Here is a 24,185-nt window from a genome sequence, read left to right on the forward strand (position 1 = left end):
GTTGTTTACCCATATCTTCAGAAAAAAATCACTTCTACTGTCGTGGTAAACAACCTGCTTCCCTATTTATAATGGTCTGGCCCTCTAGCAACTTCAGCGCGAAATTATAGCTAATTTGCCTACAAACGTCAGGTGGTCATAATAATCTGGCCACTCAGTGTATTCTTGTCCTTATGACTCCACTGGGATGTTTGAAAGCTAAAATATCACAGGCATAAACAGATTTGGAATAAAATGCATGATTTATTAAAATGCAAAGTTCTATAATAATATGGATTAAAATTAAAAAGTCCTCACTCCCCTATATACTCCTAGTTTTTTAAAGAATGCAACAACTTCAGATACTGCTAATGAAGGAAGGTCAATGGGTTCAAGGTTTTTTCAGGGGGAGCTGGCCCATCCCTATGTTAGGACTGGCAAGTCTTTCCCATGTCACATAGGAAGACCCCCAGACCAGGATGTGCAGCAGAGCTATCCCACCAAAGGCAATCTCCTCATCTGTCCAAACCTTTGTCAAATTCCCATTATGGGTAAGGCCCTGGATACAGGGAAATGAGAGCGCAGTCCTCCTCAAGGAGAGCCCCTCAGGAAGAGAGATTTATCTCATTTGATTAGCAACAGGCACTAAAGGTGACAGTAATTATAGATGCCTCCATGTGGGCTCAGGTAAAAGACACATCTGTAATATTCTTCTTATTAAAGTGGCAATCAGTGTAGGCTGCAAGGTGATAACATGAAAACAAATTCTGTCAAAGTGAGAGGGTAAGCAGGAACTATATGTATTGAAAACCACCATGTGCAAGGAACATCACATTTCCCCCATTCTGTTCCCATCATAATCATACAAAAAGTTGTGCTCCCATTTTCCTGGTAAGGAAAATAAGGCCAGGCTACAACCCAAATCTGTCTGACTTCAAAGCTCATGCTCTCTCCATCACACTGTGCTGCTACTGTGAAGACAAGTACTGTTCTTTTATATACATAGTTGCACACCCCACCCCACTCATTTGTCATCCGACTTTGGGGAGCCCTGAATTTACAAATGGATTTGCCTGACAGTGATACTGAGGGGCTGTCAGTGCTATGTGAAGTCCCTTTCACACACTGATGATCCTTTTAGTTCATGCCTCTGTCTGCTACTAATAATTAAACAGACATTTCCCCATGTAAACAATGACAAGCCCACCATCCCCATTTCATTTAGCTGATTCCTTCCTTTAAAACTCTAACGTTTCACCAACTCCAGGACCCCTCCATATGCACCTCCTGAGCTCCCGCTGTGCTTCTCTTAAGGAGGCATGTCTCCCATGCACTATGAGACAGCTGTCCACCAGCCTCACTTCACCCCAGACAAGGTTGAGTTCCATGGAACCTTGCACTTTCTGATTCTGCATCCCTGCACCAGGCACTCCTTCGGCTGAAACTGAATGCATCCCAGACACCAAACTTCCTGGGGTCAACAGCACTGGTAGCTGCTCATCTGATTTTAAAAAGGTTCTTACCTCTTTTTCCAAATAAACCTTTTTATCATCCAGGGTATTATATAAAGTGAAGAATTGCTTGGTTTCTTTATGCACTGCTGAAACTGCAAATGCAAAAAAAAAAATCAGCACATGAATAAGAAAATGTATCAAAACAACCCTAAGCACCCGCTCTTTTTAAGTTACCCCCTCAAGAGTGAGACCTGTCAGGCTGGCACTCTGGACCTGCAGGCTGGGCAGAAGCCCACAGAGCACACAAACAAGCCTGTGCACAGCTGCTACAGGCTGATGGCACGCAGCCAGTTGAAACTGCTCTGGCCAAGAGCAGGGGCTGGAGGAATCTCCTTGTCAGATGTGGGTTTCTCAGAAGTCCCTCAGGTGAGAAGCCCTGGGAGGAAGGTGACAAGGATGATGAAACGCCAAGCAAACTCTGTTTGTGTGGCTTCCTCCCTTCCTAAACCCTCATAGCTCTGAGCCTAGGTGACCTCCTCAGGGGTCTAAATTCCCATAATATACAGCCACCCAGAGAGAGATAAAACCCCAAGACCTGGGTTCACAGCCAGGCTTTGAGCCCAAGCTGAGCACCCCAGTGTAGCTGTAGCTAAAGATCTGATGCCGCATGGTTATCAGGCACAGCCAAGACTACGTGGGGTCTAAGCCATGGGCTCTGGGTCCCTGAAAGCAGGTTGCCTCTGGAGCAGCACACTGCAAAAGGAGAGAAGCAGAGCAGGCCTGAGCAATTCTGGTTTCCTTGGGCAACTACCATTAACATTTATATCCGATTCTTTAAATCAGTCAACTTTTAACTTTTATATCCAGTAAGAGCTGTGTTTTCCTCCAGCCGTGCAGCTCAAAGACAGGGAAGGTTGGGGAAATTTGCTGAACATATCTGGTAACAGAAGTTAATAATTTGATATAAGTACTTTGATGCAACAGGAAAAAATGTTTCCAAAATCAAAATGTATAATTTGTATAAAAATCACACTATGAACCAGTCAATATAAAGTACAGTGGGGCCTTGACTTACGAGTGTCCCGACTAATGAGTTTTTTGAGATACCAGCTGTCTCTCGGCTGATTTTTTGTATTGAGTTGATAGAGTAATTTGAGTTAACGAGCTCCTTAACGTGCTCGGAACGAATTAAACTTGTAAGTCAAGGCCCCACTGTATTATTCTTCTTGCTAAAAGCTTTAGAACAGTGGTACTCAATCCTGCTTGAAAAGGGGAATCACCTGAAGAGCTTTTAAAGTCCATGACCAATTAAATAAGATATTCTGGGGATGGGACCCAGGTGATTACAATGGGTGGCCAAAGTTGATAGTCACTGTTGTAAACGCACCAGTCAACTTTTAGTTTTATTGCTCAGGAATGTAGCTGTCCCCAACACTCCATCCAGCTCAAGGACTGGTTGGGGGATGCAAGTATTTGATGATAATTTTTTAAAAAATGATGTAAATATTCTGGTACAACTGATTAAAAATGTCTTTGGTGTAAAAATGTCCTATCAAAATGACCTTAATATGTGAAATTTACTCTGTGAGCTATAAAGGTACAAGGCATTATTAATATTTTTAAAAGTTTTAAAGTAGGCAGGGGAGAAAATTAAGGGAAAAGATTTAACTTAAAGGCAGAAGCTATTTTCTGCTGAGAAACTGCCGTTGCTGCTACCTGGGTCAAAGATAAAGACTGTGACCCTCAGGATGGTGGGGTAGACCTGGGAAAGGAAGCACGAGTCTGGACTCCAGCAGTTACAGTGCTCTAGACCGAACCAGGAAGACTCTTCAGAGGCCAAGTTCTCAAGGCAAAATCTGAGGTGGATTTTAAAGAAGAGTTGAGCCCTAACCGGTTTGGCTCAGTGGATAGAGCAGTGATGGCGAACCTTTTGAGCTCAGCGTGTCAGCATTTTGAAAAACCCTAACTTAACTCTGGTGCCGTGTCACATATAGAAATTTTTTGATATTTGCAACCATAGTAAAACAAAGACTTATACAGTGGGGCCTTAACTTACAAGTTTAATTCGTTCCGAGCACGTTAAGGAGCTCGTTAACTCAAATTACTCGTATGTCAAATCATTAAAGTGAACGAGTGAGACACATGATGCTGGGCTGATGTTGTGGCGTTCACTGTGACGTTCGCTGCGCCAACTAGCAGTGGGGTATCTGAAGCTGGCTCTTAACCCGAATTTTAGCTCGCAACTCAAAGCAAAAAATTGGCCGAGAGATGGCTCGTATCTCGAAAAACTCGTTAGTCGGGACACTCGTAAGTCAAGGCCCCACTGTATTTTTGATATTTATTTTATATATTTAAATGCCATTTAACAAAGAAAAATCAACCAAAAAAATGAGTTCGCGTGTCCCCTCTGACATGCGTGTCATAGGTTCGCCATCACTGGGATAGAGCGTCGGCCTGCGGACTGAAAGGTCCCAGGTTCGATTCTGGCCATGGGCATGTACCTTGGTTGCGGGCACATCCCCAGTAGGAGGTGTGCAGGAGGCAGCTGATCGATGTTTCTCTCTCATCAATGTTTCTAACTCTCTATCCCTCTCCCTTCCTCTCTGTAAAAAAAAAACCAATAAAATATATTTAAAAAAAAAAAGAAGAGTTGAAGTTTGCCAGGACCTGCAGGACAGTGGCAACTGGATCTGGGGACCAGCTCACTGGCCAAGACTCATATATCCTCCTGAGAGGGGAGAGATACAGAGGGACTGTAGGGGAAGCCAATCAGTGACTCTAGCCTGCATGATGGAGGACTTTATCAGGGCATTTAGGATTTTGAAGATTATCCAACAAGTTATGGCAAATTATTAAATGCTAGAGCTATTAAAGCAAGAATGTAAATGATTAAATTTATGTTTGAGAAAGGTCTCCCAGGCAGGAGTGCAGAGAGGGGGTCAGACTCTAAGCAGTGATGAGAAGGTGGCTATAGCACAAGTCCCGAAGGAATGGACTTGACCATGACTCAGAAATGGAGCAGACAGAGCAGCATGATTCAGAGTGGACTAAGGGGGCCCCGCTTGGCTGAACAGTGACCCCAGTGACCAAGAGGAAAAACAGGACAGGGAGGCTATAGAGCGAGGTGTCCAGTGGGAGCCTAGAGGAAGGGGCAATGGTCCAGGAGTCTTGAAGGATTTTGTCAGACAGAGGAGGAAGGGTCTGAGCCAGATGCAGGAGGAGATGAGGCCTCAGGTGTCCAAACACATGGTGTGTTCAGAGGCAGTGTGTGGACTGGTGAGGCCAACTGTGGACTTAGAGCAAGAAAGGGGTCCCCAGCAGTCACTTAGACTGGGGCGGACCCCGGTAAGAATAAGTAGAGGCTTTATTTAGAAGGTTCTGGGGAGCTCCTGAAAATTTTCCAGCAAAGGGAGAAGTGACAAAGTCAGATGTGTGGATGAGAGACTTGCAGAAGAGGCTGCAGACCAGCCAACGGTCATTCAGCTGAGCTGTGATGCAAATAAGAACAGATATGGCGGTAGCACAGAAAGGCAATGATAGCTTTGAAGGCCACTCTGAGCCTGAGGAGATGTGGTCACTGATTCAGGCCAAGGGAGATCCAGTCCTGGATTATGGGGTGAATATGATGCTGTAAAGGCAAGGACCACATAAGCCAGAAAGTCTGGGGAAGGACAAGGAATGAGAACTGATCTAGAGATAATGAGGTCACGATGTTCTATGCAATGCTGGAAAGTGGATGGGGAGCTCAGTGGAGCCAGATGGCTGATTGAGATGAGGGCTGGTTCAAAACATTCTAAGAACTCAACTAGAGTAACTGTTCATGGAGAGGGCAGTAAGAGCACCTTAGTGCTGCTTCAGGACTGTCAGTTACCCACCGGGGCTCCGTGGAACCAGTGCTGAGTGGGCCTGACGATAAAACGGAGCCCTTTCCAGTGGCTGCTTTCATAGACTGTGCTATGGTGCACGCTCCACTGTCCTAAAGTGGGGCACAGACCCTTGCCTCCTGTCCCTCCCAGGACCAGCCTCCTGAGCTCATCAGTGGTTGATGCACCTACTCTGGCGGTAGAGTTCAATAAATCTCTTCTGATACTGTATTAGCTCGGCTCGGCTGGGCACTTCATCAATCTTGCGATGCAGAATTGCTATTTCTCGATTTCTTCGAGCCTAAATGCAAAAGGGAGGGTGAGACAACACTATTTGATAAAAGGCCTTCTGTGTTTTCTAGGGAGCCAAAACATTGCCTGCCACCCACCCTGAGCACAACCACATGTCCTGTAATGCAGGCCCCAAATTCTGCTGTTGGCTTGAGGTCCCCGTCTCAGATTCTGAGTTTGCAATACACAGAGAAGGTGTGACTGCGATTGGAACCCCAGAAGGCATCAAATTAACGGATAAGGAAGGAGGATAAGGAATGGGATGGGCTCTGTGGCCAGAGCACCCAGCCAGCCTACTAGGCCCTAAAGGACTCTAGAGTAGCCAATCCCACCAGCACCAGGTGACAAGGAACTGATGCCTCCTTGCTGCCTCCATATAAATTCCAAATCCCTTCACCTGATTGAAAAACTCCCACAACTGAAACCTAAAATACCTCTCCAGTATTTTCTCTCTATCATGGACTGGGGTATATTGGCGATAGTGCCTCTCTGACTGCATCTGGGGAGACAGCATTGCGGTGTGGTGCAGGGGAGCTCAGAGGCTCCTGAGGCAGGCAGCTCTGAGCACCACCTTCCCCAGCAGGGCAGCTGCCTGGGGGAAGTTGCTCAGCTCCCTCTCCACATAAGTGGGCTGCCTTTTCTCTGTGCCAACCTGTCCTCCACTCCCCAGGCCTCCTTCACTCACAACGGCAGAGGTGGATCTCCGTATCACTGGGGAAATAGGAGCCTCCAAATAGAAGCCCACCAGCCACTCTGGTACGAGGGGAAGATGTATTTCTCTTTTTGGCCCAGGCTACATCCCCAATGGGTGCTCAGGCTCTGACTCCTGTTTTTATTTTAGGAATCTAAAGATACTCTTCATTCTTTTTCATATATCTCTAACCTCTCTCTTTCTACTGCCTCCCTCTCACCAGTACTTAAATATGTTCAAGTACCTCACTCTTAAAAATAAAAAAAGCCCTGCCTGCCTGACTGGCGTGGCTCAGTGGTTGAGGGCACATGCCCGGGTTGAGGGCTTGTTTCCCAATGTGGGGCGTGCAGGAGGCAGCCGATCAATGATTCTCTCTCATCATTGATGTCTCTCTCTCTCTTTCCTCTCTGAGAATCAATAAAAATACATTAAATAAAATTTTAAAAGCCCTTCCTTAAACCCTAATCACATTTCAGCTGCCAGCCTTTCTCCTTTGAACAGCCAAACTTCTTGAGAGCCACATACCCTTTGTTCCTCTAACTCCCCACTTCCCTCCAGTCATCATTCGTCCCACACTCCAGCTGGCTTCTTCAAAGACCCCCCCTGAAACTGTTCTTGCCAATGTCATCTTTTTTGCAATACAGCCAGCAGGCAATTCTCAGCTTCTAGCTTTCTTGACTTCTAGCAATACTTACCATTCTCTCTGCTGAGCTCTCTGCTCAGCTCCCATGAGACCTTGTGCTCATGTTTTCCTTGCCTTGGGCTGCCCAACTGGTCTGAACAGCTGCCTGGAAGAAGTTGCTCAGCGCCCCCCATTTCCAGTCTCAGGACTAAGTGGGCTCTTGCTTTATGACTCCTGCTTTCCCTTGGTCTCTTCTTAGAGGGCTTAGTCTTGGCCTACATTTCACAGCCTTGATAATCACCTACACAGTGCTGACACCTGATCTCCAGTCCAGACTATGCTGAGCATCAAACCCAACACCCATCACTTCTTGGACATTTCTATATAGTTGAATACCCCAATCTTTTAAAAGCCCCAAATGGATCTCACTTAATACTTAGTCATACTCCCACCCCCTTTAGCTCTATTCTTTCTCCTTTAATGCTTTTTCTCAATGAATAACACAGGTATCCATCCACCCTACTGCCCAAGTCAGAAACCAGAGCACCATCCCTGACTCCTTTTTTTCTCTCACCCATCAATCAGTTCCATCCGATACAGCTCCCCAACCTCTCCCCTGTGGTTCATTTCTGTCCACCCCACCAATCCTGCCCTGCTTCAGGCCCTTATGATTTCACTGCAACTTCCCTCTAGCCAGTCTGAAGCTATACAGTTTTCAATTTGCATATAAGCTCCCTTGTACTTCGATGTATGGACATATCTTGGTCCAGATCTTGGTCCTCAAAGAACCAGCCAGCTCCCAGAAAATGGGCCATCCCATTTTCTATTCCTGGGACCTAATGCAACACTAAATATACAGTAATGACACAGTAAAAAAGATTCCAAATACACAGCTGTACTGTCCTGATTTTAATTAATTCTGTGTCTCTTTAAAGATTAGTATAGTGCCCTTATATCAAGGACAAATTTGACTCAACTGAATTTAACCTAACAGTTCAGCAAGTAAGAGCCAGAGGTAGGAAAAACAGGTCCCACAGGCCCCCATTGCCCTTTGGCCATTCCTGCCAGAACCTGCCTTCCCTTCCCAGAGAACAGAAAGAAGACCTGGGCCAGAGTGCAACACAACTTGATCCTTGGATTCTGAGCTACTGTGAGCCAGGTCTTGGCAATATAAGGGATTGTACAATGTGATTCAGACTCTATGTGAATTTGGCTTCAGAGCCAACTTTAAAACCTACATCCTCCATATCTGATGGCCTCATCAACCTCCACGTTACCAACTAAGACAGATAAGTGGGCACTTAGTTTTAGAGGAAACTATTAGACAAGAACACAGGAACCTGAATGCTGGCTCTGGCACTTACCAGATGCTTGATCGTGGTCAAGTACTTAATAGATTTGAGTCAATTTCTTCACATAGAAAATGAGGATAATACCCCCTCTCCACCCAGGGTGAGGGCCAAATCAAACAAGATGACAGAGTAAGTAACATACCCACATAAGGCCTTATTATCAACACCTTAAACCACTGAGTTTCTCTCCAGAGAGAAGGGTAGCAAACAGCAGCTTAGTACTGAGTCTCTCTGGTTCTCAGAGATTGAAACTTTCAAGTTCTGCTACAGACGTTTATACCTAGCTAGATGCATTTATGTAATTCTGTGCTCTTGTTTTTACTCACCTGTAGTAAACGGATCTTATAAAGTTTCTCTTTCTCCATATTATATCGTCTGTCTAGGTCTTCCTAAAAATTGAAAGAGGACAGTTATCTGGGAATAGAGAACTTTCATTCCTTGATGAAATCTTCTGAAGTTGAATGCTTTTTACCTTTTCTCCCCAATCCTGAGGCCCCAAATTTCTTTTCTCAAATGGCCAAGTTAAGAGTCTGCATCCTATGTCATGTGAGGCCTTCGACACCCTTTAACATCCCTTTATAACAATTCTTCCTTTTTCTGGGATCCAGGCTGGAATCAGTGTTTTTTAGAGAAATATCTCCCAAATCCATGTGCCCTTCCCTCCCCCACACCAAAACCAAACTATGAGGAGGAGACAATCATGACTTGAAGAACCTCTTGTGTCTGGAGGTGATGCTGGTTTGCTTTCTATGTTTCTATTTGGAGCTGCACTGTTCAATATAATAGCCACTAGCCACATATGGTTATTTAAATTAACTGAAATAAAAGGTCAGTTTCTCAACTGCAGTAGCCACATTTCAAGTGCTCAGTAGCCGCATGAAACTAGTGGCTATTGTATTGGACAGTGCAGATACAGAATATTCCCACCACTGTGGACAGTCCTTTTGGATAACAATGAATTAAGAGAGAAAGTAGCCAGTTCACTGAACCCAATAAGGTAAGAGACATTGCTAGGTGGTTTGCTGAGTTAGAGAAAGCTACAAGGAGGCTAGAAGTGTCCCCTACTCAATGCGCGCGCGCGCGCGCGCACACACACACACACACACACACACACACACACACACACACACACAGAAAGAGAGAGAAAAAAGTCTCCTCCACAGGGCTCAGCTGTAGGCAAACCCCACAGACTTCATAGTGGGGTCCTGAAGCTCATGCTCTAAGGGCACCAAGGGAAAAGAAACCCTAAAGAAGGAAAACGATTAGAGGCTTTCCTGCTTCTCTCTTCCTCCTCCTCTCCCTTTTCTCTTTCTCCTGAAGGTTTCCTAGGGTGCTGGAGTCCTGGAAGCATTAGTTTAACTCAGCACAGAGGTCAGCAAACTGCAGCCCAAGAGCCAAATCTGACAGCCCTTGGACCAAATCTGCCTCTGCCTATTTCTGTAAGTAAAGCTCTATTGGAACACAGTCACATCCTTTGATTTACCTACTGACTATGACCACTACAGTGGAGTGGCGCACAAAGCTAAAAATATTTACTACCTGGCCCTTTATAGTTTGCTGACCCTGGAATGTAGTATAATAAAGAGAGGTGTTCTTCCCTCCCACCAACCCACCCCCCAGAGCCTAGGGGTTGTGACCAGCATGTACGGCCAATGCAGGCTTCCCCTTTCTCAGCAGAGATGCCAGAGTAAAGACAGCACTCCTGCACAAGGTGCTAGGAGAAACCCTCCCTAGAATGGTGGCCTTCAAGGCCAGCCCTGGTGAGACCCTGCCTCCATCTGAGGGACCAGGTGTGCAAAATGGGTCAATGCTCCCAACATTCCAGATGAGGAGATGGCCGTACAGAAAATGAAAGCAGGCATGAGAAAGTGTCACAGGAGAGCGTAAAGCTGGCCACCACACCTGCAGAGAACACTGGCAGTCCTGATAATGGGAAGGTACTTACATTATGAGTCATCATGGGGGTGAGGGCATCATTCGGCTCTCCACTGGAGAGGGTCTGAAATGGTAAACAGTAAGAAACAACTCACAGGAAGGCAAATGCGATAGAAGCTGAGGGTCTAGATCAGCCGTGGGCAAACTACGGCCCGCGGGCCGGATCTGGCCCGTTTGAAATGAATAAAACTAAAAAAAAAAAAAGACCGTACCCTTTTATGTAATGATGTTTACTTTGAATTTATATTAGTTCATACAAACACTCCATCCATGCTTTTGTTCCGGCCCTCCGGTCCAGTTTAAGAACCCATTGTGGCCCTTGAGTCAAAAAGTTTGACCACCCCTGGTCTAGATGTAGGAAGGAGTGGTGTGGGGGACAGTTCACCGACCATGTCTGGTCAGGGAACTGAAAGGGAACAGTCCTATATGAGCCCCAGATTTTAAATTGTTCTTAAATGTCTGTCAGTTACAAATAAGCTAACCTTGTCTTTGAATGTAATAATCCTTCTAAGGAGATGTGATTGATGAGAAGAGAAACAGGATCCTAAAAGACTATGATGTATGCAAACTCAGAAGCTGACTGAGCTGATGATTTGAGCCTCAAAGGTTCAAAATTTTAGTAACAACTGGAGAGGCGACCGTGTGATGATGGTCCCAGGACACCATTGCCCGGCACAGCCACACTCTGCTATTCCCCCTTCTCACAGGTGGGGAGAGTAGTGTGGACTGGCTGAAATGACATGCCAGGCAGGCGGCATGGCATCTCCCTGCTGATATGGCAGCGTCTCTCTCAGTCCCTAAGCAAAGGGCTGGAGAGCACTCCTGCGAATTGGCTTGCACAAGTTTCTTCCCCTCCCTGAGCCCCAAGTTCCTTGTTTTTATGAGGCAGATGGTGCAATCGATGAGTTCTGAGACCATGTCCAACTCTCACACCCAAGCACATGGGTGCTCAGGAAATAAGCCTTGAATCAAGTGTGAGAAGGGAAAACAAACACAGCAGTGTTTATACTGTTGAGAGACTTTTTTTCTGTCCTTGTGCTATAATTTAATGCTTGATGGAAACCCACACTAGCTCCTCAGGAGACCTAGTCTTTGTTCAGAGAGCCAGGCATGCCCTTCAGTGCAGGAAGCTTCTGCCGCCGGAGCTCTGATAGTAACCCAGCACTGCTCCCCTGCTTCTGCTCAGTGCTGCCTTCTAAGGGTGGGGCATGTCCCTAGCAGGAATGGAGGGTGAAAGGAGTAAAGTGGTCCCAAATTTAGAGAAGAATAGGTTGAGTGGGAAGCAGAGCTCAGGCAGCTCCTGAAAACACCCCTTCCCTGAAGGAGGAAGAGGAAGAATTATAATCTGGCCATTCTCGTTTGGAGTAGCTGCCATCCACACCCACTGCTGGCTTTCACCCACCAGAAGAGAAAGGAGAGGGATAGAAATTTAAATAAATCATGTGATGAAACCAGCTGAGAAATGTGCGCTCAGAGGACCAGGTTAAGGAAACTTGTCTTTCCAGCCAGTCCTTTTGCTGGTTAGTCCTCCATAAAACTTTTCAATCTGAGCATAACAGCGCCTCACAGTTCGAGGACTCCTGTAGGGCCTTTACCTTTACTTCTCCACCTGGAGCTCTCGCTGCTTTCAGGTTTTCAATTTCCTGCTGTAGCCGTGTCATTTCCTCCTTCAAAAGGGATACAAACGTTTATGAAACGTGGGCAAGCTAGAAACTGGATGCACTTTTTAACTTGACCCAGAGTCTTATTTTCATATTTTGTGAGTTTATGTTAAGACAAAAAGTCTATTAGGAACTAGCTGCCCTGATCTCCAACTTTCAGTCTGGGAAAGTTTTTTTCAGGAGGCTACACAGAGCTTGCAGGGCTGCACCTCCTGCCTCCTGCTGTGGTCATGAGCACTTGTGCACCCATCACCCCCACTACTAGACACCAAGTCCTCAGATGGCAGAAACAAGGACTTATACACCTGACGAACAGATATCCCAGCTTTTCAGGACATCCCTGCTTTTATATAATATTATTCCTTTATATTTGATAAGACTTTTCTTTTAAATACATTTGTAAATTAGAAAATATTGTTTGTAAGACTGTTTGGCACACCCGGTGTCCTCGGAGGGTACCTACCACAGTACTCTATTCATCTTACACAACTGTTTGAGGAATTTCCTTCTTTCTTTCTTTCTTTTGTTGTTGTTGTTGTTAATCCTTACCCAAGGATATTTTCCCACTGGTTTTTATAGAGTGGAAGAGAGGGGGAGAGCAACATCATCAATGTGAGAGACACATTGATTGGTTGCCTCCTGCACATGCCCTGTCTGGGGCCGGGGATCGAGCCTGCAACCAAGGTACGTGCCCTTGACCGGAATCGAACCCATGACCCTTCAGTCCAAGGGCCGAAGCTCTAACTGAGGAGCCAAACACCAAAACGGCTAGGACAGGAATCTCCTTTTCTGACTGCACCTGGATAGGATGCCACATCAGGACAAGGGGAGGGAAAGCAAGAGATTTTATAAGATTCCTGGTTTAATGTCTGCTGACACCAAGCAACACTTACTCGACAATGTGCTTTAAACTCCTGTTCCTGGCTTTTCAGGTTTTCATTCATGGCTACAAGTGCTCTCAAGTTCTGCAGAATACTGAAAAGACCAAAAAAATGACATATGGCAAGCTATTATGATTTTATGAATCACAGCTAAAACCAAGTCCCCAGCTAAAAAAGGACTCCCTTTTAATTTCCTCTGTCTCTCCCAAGTGTCTAATGGGTTCTCCACAAGTGATTAAGACTGACATTATTATTCATTTATATGCCAGACTCCATGAGCTACATCCAAACAAACATTACAGAAACCAGAATTAAAATGTCAACTGCAGAAACATCAATGAATTTCAAAATACTGGATATACTTAATGATACCAATTACTCAATCGTATTTAAAGCATAGACAGTATGGAAAACCATTTTTAATATCCATTCTGAAAAGGAAACATGTTGCTTAAGGTCATTAAGCACACTAGTTTGAATATAAGAATGTCAAGTATCTAATAGTACTTTTGCTCCATATCATGACAGAGGGCTTTCTAATTATAAAGCCAAGTAAGCTGTGGGCACTTCCTTGCTAAAATGTCCATCGAACCCAGAACCGCTCAATCTGGGCCTGAAGCTTAATGATTTAACTATCTTATTCAAGTGAGTGACAGACACTTCGGAGATTTCACCACCCAAACAGCTTGGTGACATTAAATATAAGTGCTTTATCTGTATAATTTAAATAGTCTAAAGACAATTAATTTAAAATGGAAAAAAAAAAAAAAACCAGAGGCTGATTTTGGGCAGGAAAAATTGCATCTTTACTCCCAAGGAGACATGGCTAAAGTGAGTGCTGTTAAAAACTGGTAACAATGGTTGACTCCTGGGTGTCTGGGGAATGGGGTGGGAGAGAGAGACTTTTCACCATATGCCTTTGTGTACTGTGAATGTATTACTTTGTTTTTAAAAACAGAAAAATGAAAAAAAAAATTAAAACTCCAAACATTGCTTCTGATCCCCAGGGCAATTGGGAGGAACAGGTAGCCCAAGCACATCTCAGCATGTGCCTGAGCGACAGGCACATTCTGGGTAGCACATGAGATGAACTGACCTGTACAAGGACCAAAGCATGACCCCTGCTCCTCAGTCCTGTAAGCCAACCAATTAAGCCACCAGGTACTGGCAAAGTCCCTTTCTTCAGAGAAAAGAAACACATGCTGAAACCTCTTACCTTGGATCCGCTTTGGATTCTATCTTCTCGAGGGCTGCCTGTTCCTTGTCCAGTTTCTCATTATGACTCTTCAACTGCAAGAGAGAATGGAGGCCTTGTTGCTAGAGATTTGGTAACACAGAAGAGGGAGCGCTGCCATTCTCCTTCCCCTTGGTTCCACCTGAACTCCACTTCTGACAGGTGGCTGAGCCCACAGGATTTAGCTGTACATTGAAAAAACAGGTGAAGAAGAAAAATAGGATGGGGGTGGAGGGAAAACATGGGAAGGTCAAAACCAAACCCTTCTTGACACATACTGCTGGTTAACAAAACCTTGGCAACAACTTTCAATCAAGAAGCAAATGGGTAAAAAGTCAAAAGTAATGTTGACAGCAGGTGCCTTTCAGTAGGAAGGGAGAATAAAAGGAGTGGCTGTGAAAGACAGACCTGCGTTTAAATTTCAGAATGTTAACATCATGGCTATTAAGAGGGTACAGGGTTAAATCTCCTATCTTCTTGAATAATTTCACCTCCATTTTGAGTCAGATTGTGAGGTTTTTAAAAAAGAAAATTTGAAAAATAAAGTATAAATTAAAGTGTACAACTATATTATATAATAGAATACTAACATGCTACTAAAAATGATGCAGTTTTTATGATGATCTGTAATATCTACTATTATGTGAAGAAAACAAGGTACAAAACCATAAGTACAATATGATTCCAATTAGTATAAAAAATGTATACATGTATAAAAGAATGTGCAGGTTACTTATATATGCATACATTACTTCCAGAAAGATTCATAAGAAGCTGGTCACACTATCGTCACCTCTGGAGAAGGTAATTGTGTGGCTGAGTTCCTGGAGTGCACCCTTTGTACCTTCTGAATTTTTGAACCATGTGAATGTGTTACCTATTCAAAAGAACAACTTAAAAAAAAGTTCCAAGGATTCTAGTTGAAAATGAAGGACCAAGTACAAGTTGCAGCAACCCCTTCTTGCCTCAGGTCCTAAAAATCCAGACTATTATGTTGGAACAAGGGACAAGAAAAATGGCCAAGAGACAGAGATGGACTGAGGAGGCCTACTTTGTGGAATAGCAGATGCAGAAGTACTGATATGCATCAAGAACAGCCAGCTGGGTCAAGCAACATGGCCCTCAACCCATGAGCTAATTCAAGAGCTGGTGCTTGAGTCACAGAGGCAGGGCAAGGCCCCAGAGTCAACAATACCCAGGAGAAAGGCTGAGTTCTCCAACCCCGAATATTAGTTACCACCGGCTGATCCCACCGAAGAGTAGGACCCACCCTTCCAGAATAATCACATGAAGCAAGCTGCATAAAATAGATACAGAATCCACATGATCCGTAAAAGGAAATTTGATCATCAAAGATAGGCATATCATAAAAAATTATCAAACATCTGAAGAAAGATAACGCCATAAAAAGATGTATCAACTCAACATGAATTCTGATCTGAAGAAATAGTTTATAAGAAAAACTTCAGACAATTGATGTCCTTAGAGAGACAGGACAGGATACTGCTCGTATTAGAAAGGCTCAAGCTCACACATAGGAAATTACAGTTGTGATTACTGAAATTAAAAAGTGGACAGGCTAGAACCTGGCAGCCAATGCAGGGGCCAGCCAGTCTCGGGTCTTCTTACAACGGTGTGCAGCCTCCCCCACAAATTTTATTTTTATTTAAAAAATATTTTTATTGATTTTATAGAGGAAGGAGGGGGAGAGAGGGGGAGAGAGAGAGAGAGAGAGAGAGAGAGAGAGAAACATAAATGATGAGAGAGAATCACTGATTGGCTGCTTCTTGCACACCCCCTACTAGGGATCAAGCACACAACCTGGGTATGTGCCCTTCACCAGAATTGAACCCGGGACCCTTCAGTCTTCAGTCCGAAGGCTCAGGCTCTATCCACTGAGCCCCCCCCCCGCCCCCCGATTTTATATAGTCACCTGTCCTCTATCCGTCATGCTCTGCTTTACTTTCTCTAATTTACTGGAAAGACGGGTCTCCCCATTTTTTTAGTGCCACTAGGTTATCCCGGAAGGGTAGCTTTTGCTGAAAAGGTAATACCTGAGAATACTGGTTAAAAGGATACAGAGTATGCACTTTGCCAATCTTTGCCTAGAATAGATAAGGAGACTGAGGCCCAAACATGAAGCTCATTATTAATCCAGGGGCCTGGTCTTTAGTACTCTGACCAAATCAGCCTCCTTCCTAAGTAGTTCAGAACTAGGTTTTGTAGAGCTTCCCATTTTTGTGGATGGGAATTAGTTTGACTGTCCCACTAGTCTCCGAGAGGTCTCTGGTGCCAGACTGCCAGCCTGGCCCTGTGCATGACCTTTCTGCCTTAGCTTCCCTATCTGCAGAACAAGGATGATAACAGTGTGTTGTTAGGGCTGTTGGGAAGATAAAATGGACTAATAAAAGTGACATGCCCAGAGCATACCCAGCACACACTAATGCTGGCTGCCATTATTATTTGAGGGTAGGAAGATTATCTCTTATTACTGACTTAAATCACACGTCTACCTTTCTGAAAGGGGCTCAATAAATACTTGATTTAATATTTAGTACAAAAAGCCACTTTATAGCCACTTAGGATTTATATCCTAAGGCATATATGTGTTTTAGGAAATTGATATCAAGATGTTTTGTCTTTAATCTTTCCCAGATTATTACAGAAAGACTGATCCATGACTTGGCAAAGTTCACGTTAGGGACTTTGCGGCATTAAAAGACAGCATAGAAATTCCACCCCAGGAGTTTGCCATCTAATCCATAAGGAATGTAGTCACAGAAGTGTGGAAAGAAAGCTGATCCTAACGCAATGCAGGCATCTTTAGAAAGAATTTTAAACAATTTATTCTAACTGCTCCTTTTAAGCATTCTGACAATAATCAAAGAGTTTAGTCTAGGTCAGAATTAAAAATCTTTGTCAGGTTTTCAGGTTTACAAGTGCTGCATATTGCTATATATAAGAATTTAAATGGGTAAATTTCATGTAAAATTTTTAAAAATAGGGACTGGTTTGATTTCAGAAATGTCTTTGAACATCAGTCCAGTTTCCACAAAGTCCAAAAAGTACTACGTGGGGCACTTGCAGTGAGGCCCTGTAGAGTACAGCCACAGCCTGAGCTCCCTAATCCCAACGAGAGCTTTTCTGATCCAGATGAGGGTAGTTCTATGGGAATGCACGGGGAATATCTCATTCCCTGCACTACAGAGCTGGTGTAAGAGGTATTTGTTTCCTAGGATATCAGACATGGGAGGAAAGCAACACTCTAATGATGATGTGAGATGGTACACTTGTAACCTGGATTAGAAATGAATCACATGCTTCAAAATATACCAGTAAACCCACTCTTCCTCCTGAGACACCTCCCCACCCCACCCCAACTGTGATTCTCTCATATTACAAACAGAAACTACCTCACTCTCATGGAATTCAGTATTTGGAACTATTCCACAACTTGCAGCTTGAGGAGCAGGGGCCACTGACTGTGAATGACCCCTCATGTTTTTCTATGTGGCCTGCCCCCGCCTATGTGGCCTGCCTTCCTCAGCAAGCCAACTCAGTGATCTCTCCCACCTAAATGGTGGATGGGCTAGAACAGTGGCCGGCAAACTGCGGCTTGGCAAACCGCGGCTCGCGAGCCACACGCGGCTCTTTGGCCCCTTGAGTGTGGCTCTTCTACAAAATACCGGCTCTTCCACAAAACACCGACTTCTGCGCATGGGCCACGAAGTTTCAATCGCACTGTACGTGCGCGCTCACACGTGGTATTTTGTGGAAGAGCCACACTCAAGGGGCCAAAGGGCCGCATGTGGCTCGCGAGCCGCGGTTTGCCGACCATGGGGCTAGAACATGGAAGCATGGATAAACTTATGGCACGTATCAGGCTCTGTCATGTGATTTTCCTATGCCCCCAAATGGACCTGAACCCTGAGAAGGGAATCATGACTCCTCCACACAGACGGATGACACGCGGCATTCATTAACATTGTAGGTCAACATGACTCTTAAGAAGGCCCACGGAGGAAGGAAAATCTGCTCACCTCTGTCAGCGTTTTCTTCGTTTCATCGTATCTGGCTTGGAGAGTGGTATGATTTGCCTGCAGCTGTAAATGAAAGATAGAAGACATGGGCTCTCATTTGATCCTTACAACACGGATATGGGTGATATCCCCATTTCACAGATGAGAAAATGGAAGCTTAGAAAGATTTAAACTGAGCAAACATGGGAATTTTAGAAAGGCTGCCAACAACAAATAAAGAGAAAACTCATATATAATTAGAATCAAGTACAGGTCAGAAGATATGCTAGATATTCTGCATAAATCCTATCCTCTCACTGAACCTTATATTCAATGGGAGAAGACATTATCCTTATCTTACAGATAAGGAAATAAAGACTCAGAAGGGTTAAGTGACTTGTTTTATAGCTGATAACTGGTAAAGCCTGGATTTACATTCAGGTCTAATTTTTCTATATGGATTCAACTGATTCAGTTAACCAACTTGCCCATTCACAGAATACACACTGCATTTCAGCACTCAGGATTCTAGCACAGAATATGACTGGCTGGCAAATAACACAAAATAGAAGAAAGGATTTAGGACTTCAACACTAACAGAAAAAAAATGAATTACCTTTACGTCCAAAGTTACATAAATTGTAAACTTGCATCTCAAAAATGTAATTTCCCTTTTTCTTACTGAAAAGGTATCTATAAACTTGTGCTATCTATAAACTTGTAGAAATCTGAAAATGTTCCATAAAAGTTCAAAGGGTTTGTACGTTTCTATTTTTTTTAAATTTTTTTCTTTATTGATTAAGGTATTACATACGTGTCCTTATTGCCCCATTGCCCCCCTACCTCCCTACTCATGCCCAAACCCCTCTGGTGTCTGTGTCCATTGGTTAGGCTTATATGCATGCATACAAGTCCTCTGGTTGATCTCTCCCCCTTACCTCCACCCTCCCCTCTGAGGTTTGATGGTCTGATCTATGCTTCTCTGTCTCTGGATCTGTTTTTGTTCATCAGTTTATGTTGTTCATTATATTCCATAAATGAGTGAGATCATGTGAATTTATCTTTCTCTGACTAGCTTATTTCACTTAGCATAATGCTCGTTTCTACTTTTGAAAAGGGGAAGTAGCAGACTCTGTTACCTGTGTACAAATTAACAATGAGAAATTTTATCCTATATCTCAAAAATTATGACAAAATAACTTGCCCATCCTTGAACCTGTAAGCAACTTATTGAGAATAGTATCATCTTCAGAAATCATGACTCCTCAATCATACTTCTAATTACCAGTCTTCAGACTGATGAATGGGTACACTTCAACAAGCCTACCAGAAAGCCAACTCAAGCAGAGAGCAGAAGTGATGAAGGAGGGAAGCAGGTGGGCTCTGGCTTCTTCCTTTTCAAAGGGAGCCACCTGTGTAATGAGAGCTTTTATTAACCTGTTTGTGTAATTGGCAGATGAGAATATTTCCGGAGAAAGTTCTTTGTTGTTTTTTTTCTCTTGAAATCCTAGTGATTTAACTCTTGATACTCTTTGGGGCTTCAGGAAGGGATCCTGGCATTTTCCCCACCTGCTTCACCCACCATCCCGCCCCTCTCTCATCCCTGCACCCATACACCTGACATTTACCCAAAGCTCTGCTCAAATGAGGTGAGTAGGAGGAGATTTCGAACATGACACCGTCCTTGCCCTCAAGGAGCTGGACTAGTAAACTGGGGAGTAAAGTATGAGAAGAGCAGCAGCAAACAGGCCCAGGGGATGGATGCCCAAGGAAACAGTCACCTTACTCATCTGGGAGTTCAAAGACGACTCACAGAGGCTGGATCTTGGCAGGGAAGTAGATGTTGCTAAGAATGGAAGACTCACCTCTCCTCCAATTAATTTAACTACCAAGAGTTTTCCTCGTCTCATCTGACCATATTTACTTAAATAGGAAATGTCTCCATAGCTAGGCTTAGTTTTCATCTTGCTCTAACCCTCCATGATTCTCCTATCTCCATTTTCTTCTTCATTAACCTTCATTTTCCCCCAAATTCAGCTGCTGGTTAATACTTTCATTTCGTTTTTAAAAATGTTTCTTTTTAAAGTATGTTTTTTATTGATTTTATAGAGAGAAGAAGGGAGAGAGATAGAAACATTGATCAGAGAGAATCACTGATCAGCTGCCTCCTGGGGATCAAGCCAGCAACCCGGTCATGTGCCCTGACAGGGAGTCAAACTAGCAACCTCTCAGTGCATGGGGCGATGCTCAACCAACTGAGAAACACCAGACAGGGCCAATATTTTCTTTCTTTTTTAAAAAAATATTTATTTTTATTGATTTCAGAGAGGAAGGGAGAGAAAGAGAGAGATAGAAACATCAATGATGAGAGGGTATCATTGATCAGCTGCCTCCTGCATACCACCGAGGAGCATGTGCCCTTGACCAGAATCGAACCCAGGACCCTTCAGTCCACAGGCCTATGCTCTATCCACTGAGTCAAACCGGCTAGCGCAATATTTTCTTTCTTGATTCCTCTTTCTTTCCTCAATCTCTGGTGTCTTCTGAGTTATCTACCAGCGGCACTGCAGTTCTGTGCCACTGCAAAATATTCTCTTGGCCCTAGCTAGACTTCCTGCCCAGCCAGTGCCTACTCATCAGGTCTCCCCTCAGGTGCTATCTCGGCTCTCCTGACGCCTCCTTCAAGCACTTACCACAGATGCAACTAAATGAGGTGTGTGAATGATGCAGTGTATGTCTCCCATTATTACTTGAAGATCCTTGAAAGCAGGATCATAACTTGTTCTTCATTCATCCACATAGCCTAGTTTAGTTCTTAGCACACAGAGGTACTGAGTAAGTATTTGTGAATAAATGCTACTCTCTCACTGTGGCTCTCTATTCAGTGTGAACCAAGAAGTAAGTGTGAGATGGACATACAAGGCCAGATGAGGTAGCCAGAGAGGCAGGTGAGGAAAGAATGGAAGGGACTAGGGTTGAAGCTCTAAAGACCTGGATTCTTACACAAAAGGCTTGTTGTTTGTTGCCCTGTGACTTCTGACAGATACAATCAGACACTACTAGAAGATGAAAACATTCTGTACACCAGCTAGCCTAGAGGTGAGCAACCTTTTGTAGCAGGGCAAATTTAGGGAGAGTATCAAAGTTTAGAAGCTTCAGATTTTTTTTGATAGGACATTTCAAATTAAAATGGGTTTATTTAGCAAGTAACCTAGAAAAAATGTATATTCTTATAGCTCAAATAATTTTTTGGGAAAAAACATTTATGAAAATTTTGATGTTGATTTTGAATCTTTATAAAACATTCACATCTAGGCTTATTTAAAAAACATTCTCATCTTTGGTGTCTTACGTTTGCATAAAGCTTTGGTTCATTGAAAAGTGCATGCCTGTTTATCTTTTCATTTTGTCCTTAAAGCAATCTCTCTAGGCACATGTTTATCATCATCTGAGACCCCTAACCTCATACGTGCTATGTGACCCCGATTAAATCTCTATGTCCCTGCCTCATTTTCCTCATCCAGTTGGCCTAGCTACATAGGCAGAGGTTATTGCACATGCTGGGCATCTTTAGTAACACCAGCCACTGCAATAATGATCACTGTCCTTTACTGACCACATGTTAGGCAGTATTCAAAAAAATACAGGCTCTTGGTAAACAGGTTCAGAGAGGCTGCCCTTTCACCTGGACTACGAATGTGCCAAGACTGCCACTGGAAGGGCTCACAGCATTCCTTCTCTCCAAGTTTAGACAGGAGTTGAAAGAAAACATCTACTCATGCTAAGACAATGTGGCTCATGGGGTCTGCAATATCCCCCAAACTGTCCTTCCTCAGAGGATAAAGACATTCGGATGGATAAAGCCTCATCCTTGATTCATGCTCATTTGATTCTGTGCTGAGTCCTTTTTGAACCAATCACTTTCAGGTTCTTTTCACTGGCAAGGGTCAGGGGTAAATATAATACTTTCTGTGCTGTGAATTAAAATGCTTAAACAAATTATCAAATGAAAACTAAATCACAGTCCACCTTGGAATCCTTGTTTGCTTATGATACAGAGCATTTGGTAAATCCAGCCTACTGTTTTTTCAGCTGTGGTAGAACAAATTCAATCAAAGAAATGAATGTGTAGGAGCATTTGATATACAATGTGGGATTTGAAAAGATGAATAATATATAAGTTCATAATGCAAACTGGCACCCATTTTTGGAAAATCAATTGTTATAGGGACTACTGGTGAACTGTTCTTTAGAAAGCCATATTCATTCCCATCTTCTGCTACATGTATTTTCCTAATTAAATATTATTGCCAATGCAACTGAAACATGTAACATTTTGTCTTCTAATGACTGTTCCTGAGTCAAACTCCCCAGCTTCCTCTTATGCCTACTTTTCAAGAATGTGTGAAGGTCTTTCTAAAACAGTTTCATCTATCATCAAGTAGTATTACAGAACACCATCTCCTAAAGCTCTCTTAAAAATGATCTGGTTTCCTCTATTTTCCCTATCACCACTAGTCAAAGCCACAAAAACTCATGTCTGGACCACTGGATCAGCCTCCCAATGGTTCTCCCTAAACCCCTTCTCACCCACATCCAATGAACTCATGTTCCTACAGCGAACAGAATGGTCTTTGAAACATGCAAATCGGATTCCGCTACTCTCCTACTTAAAACCTCCAGTGGCTTCCACTGTCCTCAACTTCACCTCAGAGACTTGTCTGATCATGTTCTGCCAACCAGCTGCCTCACTCATGATTCTCCAGCCACAAAAGAGATACTGGCCAAGATCCATCCTCTTTCAGGTCTTAGTTCATGTTACTGCATAAGCCCTCACCCAAGCCCCACACCTCCCACGCAGACTTCCTGCCCAGCCAGTGCCTACTCATCAGGTCTCCCCTCAGGCGCTATCTCGGCTCTCCAGAAGCCTCCTTCAAGCACTTACCACAGATGTAACTAAATGAGGTGTGTGAATGATGTAGTGTATGTCTCCCATTATTACTTGAAGATCCTTGAAAGCAGGATCATAACTTGTTCTTCATTCATCCACATAGCCTAGTTTAGTTCTTAGCACACAGAGGTACTGAGTAAGTATTTGTGAATAAATGCTACTCTTGCCCTGTGATCTTCTAGAATAGAGGTTGGCAAACTTCTTCTGTAAGGGGCCAGAGAATCAATATTTTAGGCTTTGTAGGCCACGTGGTCTCTGCTGCACCTAGTCAACTCTGCCCCTGAAGCTTGAAAGTAGCCACAGAAAACATGCAAACGTATGGGTGCACATGTATTCCAATAAAACTTTACTTACAAAAAGAAGTGGAGGATGGATAGGCATAAGGGCCACAGTATGCTGACCCCTGTCCTGGAACCTCCTTCAACCATTCTACCACAACAATCTTAACTCCTTCCCCAATTTTTACCTTCATGAAGAATAGTTTCATTTTACATAAATAAAATTATAAAAAGAAAACACCAACCTCTTCCAGATGTTTGGTCTTCTGAAGAATCTGCTTGTTCAAGGAAATGACTTTCCGACGATGAAGTTGGGAGGTTCCTATTTTTTCTGGACTTTCTTCAGCTGATAGCTCAGACTGCTGTGGAAAACAGGGAGGGCAAATCCAGAAGATTTAATTAGTCCGCCTGAGTTCATGTAAGACAGCTCCATCCCTGCGCAGTCTAGGCAGAGCACCACTGGTTCCCGTGCAAACCCTAGGTCCAGAGAAGTAGACTGGCACAATGATCCATCCCTATCAATGGGATCTGCATCGATGGCAGAGGGAATGGCATGTGCAGAACACAGGAATATGTAACAGTGGTTTGTTGATATCATATAGGCAATGGGGCATCATCCAAGGGTCTTAAATAGAGGAATAACATCATCACATTAACATCTTTAGAATACATTTCTGGAATTGTCAAGAATGATGAACTGATTCACTTTCATAAAGTATTATAAGCATACTAGAGGCCCAGTGCATGAAATTCGTGCACTGGTAGGGTCCCTAGTGACTGCCGGCTGCCAGCTGGGTACTCCCTTCTCCCCCCGGCCGGCCCCGCCCCTGGTCAAACTCCCGGATGACCTCCCGGTCAAGGGGACAATTTGCATACTATGCTTTTATTATAGAGGATGGTTAAAAAGTATAACCAGTCAGAAACACTTTAATGAAAAGCAACATTCTCCCAACTTATTTCTCCCCCACCCATGG

General features: G+C 43.8%; 1 protein-coding gene across 1 annotated transcript in view; it reads right to left on the bottom strand.

Annotated features, from left to right (window-relative positions):
• Window positions 1-24,185, bottom strand: part of CCDC93 (coiled-coil domain containing 93) — a 75,008-nt gene that overhangs the window by 10,994 nt on the left and 39,829 nt on the right. The window contains exons 11-19 of the mRNA XM_014531715.1: window positions 23,457-23,573; window positions 18,004-18,066; window positions 13,946-14,019; window positions 12,742-12,823; window positions 11,783-11,854; window positions 10,198-10,251; window positions 8,579-8,641; window positions 5,489-5,597; window positions 1,503-1,585 (exon numbers count right to left, since the gene is read on the bottom strand). Of these exons, the coding sequence (XP_014387201.1) occupies window positions 1,503-1,585; window positions 5,489-5,597; window positions 8,579-8,641; window positions 10,198-10,251; window positions 11,783-11,854; window positions 12,742-12,823; window positions 13,946-14,019; window positions 18,004-18,066; window positions 23,457-23,573 (717 nt within the window). The remainder of the gene's footprint in view (window positions 1-1,502; window positions 1,586-5,488; window positions 5,598-8,578; window positions 8,642-10,197; window positions 10,252-11,782; window positions 11,855-12,741; window positions 12,824-13,945; window positions 14,020-18,003; window positions 18,067-23,456; window positions 23,574-24,185) is intronic.

This window comes from Myotis brandtii, unplaced genomic scaffold (genome assembly GCF_000412655.1).
Source record: "Myotis brandtii unplaced genomic scaffold, ASM41265v1 scaffold824, whole genome shotgun sequence".
In the NCBI taxonomy this organism is placed as follows: Eukaryota; Metazoa; Chordata; class Mammalia; order Chiroptera; family Vespertilionidae; genus Myotis; species Myotis brandtii.